Here is a 4,230-nt window from a genome sequence, read left to right as displayed (position 1 = left end):
AATAGTACCAAAGTGACAAAAAGTTCCAGCTCTCTCTCAGAAACACTTGTATGTTCCACGAATTTATAACATGATTGATGTTTCAAAAATGTGTCCAATTCATTTATCGTCACATTAAGTGGGTTAACCAAGCAATACGGATTAAGTAGTGTTCTTTGTTGTTATAAAAATGTGTAATTAAATATCATGTATATTGGATTTCATTTTGAGTTGTAGCTATGTCACACTACAATAGTGTTGGTGGCACAATTTGATACAGACTTTATATTGTCCTGATTCGGTCATTTAGTAGTAGCCTATATGGGGAATCTCAACTGGTTTCCTTTTGTTTGCTATATATCAATCATTGTATCATCTCCAATATTAGAAAGCTGGAAGTTCTTGCATTCTAATTGGTAAAATTGGCAGAGACAAATTGCAATAGAGGTAGCAGGCTTGAGCAAAACAGATTGCAAAAGAGTGTTCACACCTAGTAACCCTGTTAGAGCTGACAATAATGGCTGAATTTCACTTCCCATGTATTGGATTTTATGTTATTTGAAGTCCAACACATGGGCTAACACTCAGTCATTAAAAAATGAATATTGCACTTTTGGGATGCCTGTGTGGTGATTTAAAATCTAATTTGTGTGCGGTTTCAATAAGTAGATTCCATCATATGGCTGCAGCCTGCAAGTGGGCTTCCCTTCGTTCATTCCCAGTGCGTGGTTTGATCTCATTTGCTCAAAGCCCCTTGTTACTAGTTAACGAGCAAAGCAGCTCTGTGTGGGATTTGAAGTCTTTAAAAGTAGACATCCTCGTTTCAAAGCGCGAATGTCTAAGAAATGTAAAACTTCAATACCCATGATGCACTGCGAAGCTGGAAGTTCAGGCATGTGAATGCCGTATGATTCTCGTAGTAGCGCTTCCTGAATAGCGCCACAGATGCTCTAGAAAACATTTCACATTTACGTTTTGTTTACTAATTCGCTTCTTGTGTGTCAGAGTGAAAATGCAGTTTATAATGTTGATTTCTTTGTTTGTTATTGGAGCAATGGCGGGGAAGTACTCGAAAGAAATGAATGACCAAAAGGCATCTGATAAAAACAATAATCAGGTGGAATTCAGGATTGCCAAACTTAATCAGATCTGGGAAAAGGCGTTAAGGGTAAGTGATGTGACAGATTAAAAATAGGCTATACAATCTATTATTTTTGCCAGTGTTATCGGATGCTTTGTTTGTCCTTCTTTTGTTTTTAAATCTCATTGTAATATTTCATTACTGCTCTTTTGAGCATTTTAATGCACCAGCCCATCATCTGTTCTGCTTTAGATGCAGCTTGCACCGGTGCGGCTGTCAGAACTGCACAGTGACTTGAAGATCCAAGAGAAAGATGAACTTCAGTGGAAAAAACTGAAAGCCGAAGGTTTGGACGAGGATGGAGAGAGAGAAGCCAAGCTCAGACGCAATTTTAGTAGTATGTTTTGACTCTTGTTTGGTGGTTATGACATTAAAAAAACCATGAAAAGGCTTGACAAAAATATGTTGACATATTTCTTATTGCAACTGGAAGTTAGTACAGGACATAAGACATATTAATGAAAAAATGATATGTATAACTTCTTTGCACAGTTATTCTGGCAAAGTATGGAATGGATGGGAAAAAAGACACCCGGACATTGGACAGCAACCGACTGAAAGATCATGATTTTAAAGAGGGAGATACATTTGATGACCCAAGGTTGGACAAGCTGTGGAACAAGGTAACTGATGTTGTGACAAAACAACCACTAAAGTGTGAATGTGTAACTCATTTGCAGGTTTACAGACTTGTTCACTTATTACTAGCTTTGCTTAAATGTTCTCTTCAACCTTTGATCGTCAGGCCAAGACTTCTGGAAAGTTCTCTGACGAGGAACTCCAGACCCTTCAGAGAGAATTCAAGCACCACAAAGACAGAATCAACGAGTATAACATTGTCATGGACACTGTCAGCCGGACTGAAGGTAAGAGTTTGGTCGCGTTTAGTGCCAAGATATCTCATAGGATTTAGGATCTCTAATTGTGTTTAGTGGAATATCCAAAATCTTTGACATGAAAAAAGGGAGTTGCGATAGTCTTTTCTTCTCTGTTGTGACTTATATCTGAGTAAAACGGCTTTTTGAACAAGAAAAAACGTAGGGCGGGACTTGATCTAGTCCATTGTGAATTGATCATTAGATGGTTGTGGTTTGCTATTGCTGTGATGTCATGTGATTTATGCACATGTGCAATTTTGACACGTTTAAATATATTTAGAATGAAATGTATCTATATTTAAATACATTTAAAGATACAAAATGTACTGCATGTTAGCTTGCTTATTGTGCCCAAAAGTACAATCTATTTAAGTCTGCATGTCAAACTAACAAGAAACTATGCTTCTAATCACAGGTCAAGAGCTGTAGTTCCAACCACACAAATTTGCTATGTTTGTTTTCATTATGGTTAAGTAACCATTATGTTAGTAATGACGGAACTTGCGACCATATTTGGTTAACACTGCTTTTGGGAAACGCACCCCATTTAGTTTAATAATAGGACTGTTTAAATTTGAACCTCTTGTGCAGATACTCAGAATTTTCGTCTTCGAATTTCTGTTCTTTCCATCAGAGATCCATAAGAATGTAATAAGTCCTCTGGAGGGCGAAGTGAAGGAACATGTTCTCCATCAGAAACATGCAGATCTGAAGCAGAGAATGAGGGACCTTAACCAGGGCTTTGAACGACTCCGCAAGATCACCCATGAGGGTTACAGTGATGACAGCGGTGGCTAGTTTTGCAAAGATTGAATCTGTTTCTCATTAATACATTGCTTCATGACTTTCTGATGCTCTCTCTTATCTTTGTCTATGGCAGAATTTAAGGAGCCAAGAGTCATAGAACTTTGGGAAATGGCAAAACGATCTAATCTGAGTGAAGACGAACTCGATTCTCTTAAAGTAAGCTTTGCTCATGTCATTGACTGAATATCTTTTATATTATTACTGCATAGCTAATTTACTCATCTCATTTAGGAGGAACTTAAACACTTTGAAACAAAGGTGGAGAAGCACCAGCACTATCAGGAGCAGCTGGAACTGTCCCATCAGAAACTGAAGCATGTGGAAGCCCTGGGAGACGAAGAACATATCATGAGAAACAAAGAGAAATACAACACTCTTGCTGAGAAAGCACGAGAAATGGGATACAAGGTAGAGTATCCTAGATCATTTTTTGGTGATTGTCCTATGTGGCTTTTTCATAGTCATGAAGAAAAATATAAGTGTTGTGCAGAATCTTTTGTTTATCGGTTTAAAATCTGTTCTAATATATTTTTTTTCTTCTTCCCTTTTTTTTTTTTTTTTCTTTAGATGAAGAAACACTTGCAGGATTTGACGAATAAGATTTCCCAAAATGGATTGCAACACAATGAACTCTGAACACTTCTGTTTGCTACAATTTTTCATAGGTCACATATCACATATGCTGGGGTTATAAAGGTAGGGCATAATGTACACGAATTTAACATTTCCATTGCGAAGCTAGACTATTTGGTAAATTATGATTTTATTTTTATGCTACTGTGAGTAGTGATCAGTTCTGCTTTTGTTGCTCATTTCCCGTTTAATGTTTTCACAGCAAATGACTACAAGGTGATTTATCCAGCAAGCTTATGTATGTTATCCACATTCTATTGTGGAAAAATTTGTTTGTGACTCAATTAGTTTAATAATAGACAGCAAACACGCACGGAAACACGTGTAAAATCCCACAAACGTGGGTGCAAAATAATTTAACATTCCTCTACAACATATGCGCGTGGCATAAAGCTTTCACACATGAAAAAGCTCTCAAAGTTTTCATTATAAACTTTTTAAGCATTCATTTTAATAATTCTCATTTTTTATACCCCAGTCCTGAGCATCCTAAGATTTAAAGGTTGCAAAATAAAACCCCTTAATGAACAACGGTGCACAGGCTTGCTTTAATATTACTATTAACAGCTAAACTTTATCAGGAAAAAAGTGTGCTTTAGTGGAGAAAGAGAAACCGAGCTCACGCACTACATTACTTCTATCTGACAAGGCAGACCTTGAGTCGACCATAATAATGACTGAATCACTAAATAGCAATGGGTACAGGGTACATTTCTATGATTGACAGTGTTGTCCCAAGGTAGACTTGAATCGACATCCTCACTGTTTAAACAGTTCCATCAGGTAGACACT

The 4,230-nt window shown here is 37.1% G+C and overlaps 1 protein-coding gene across 1 annotated transcript; it reads left to right on the top strand.

The window, feature by feature from the left end:
- Positions 1-845: 845 nt before the first annotated feature.
- lrpap1 (low density lipoprotein receptor-related protein associated protein 1) lies at positions 846-3,793 on the top strand. Its single transcript, XM_079864700.1, has 8 exons — positions 846-1,147; positions 1,313-1,457; positions 1,613-1,743; positions 1,866-1,986; positions 2,633-2,788; positions 2,879-2,961; positions 3,037-3,213; positions 3,373-3,793. The coding sequence occupies exons 1-8, from the start codon at positions 992-994 to the stop codon at positions 3,439-3,441; spliced, it is 1,038 nt and encodes a 345-aa protein (XP_079720826.1). The 5' UTR covers positions 846-991; the 3' UTR covers positions 3,442-3,793.
- The last annotated feature ends 437 nt before the right edge of the window (positions 3,794-4,230 follow it).

This window comes from Squalius cephalus (assembly GCF_949319135.1).
Source record: "Squalius cephalus genome assembly, chromosome: 2".
Taxonomy (NCBI): Eukaryota; Metazoa; Chordata; class Actinopteri; order Cypriniformes; family Leuciscidae; genus Squalius; species Squalius cephalus.
This window is presented reverse-complemented; position numbering and strand designations above follow the sequence as displayed.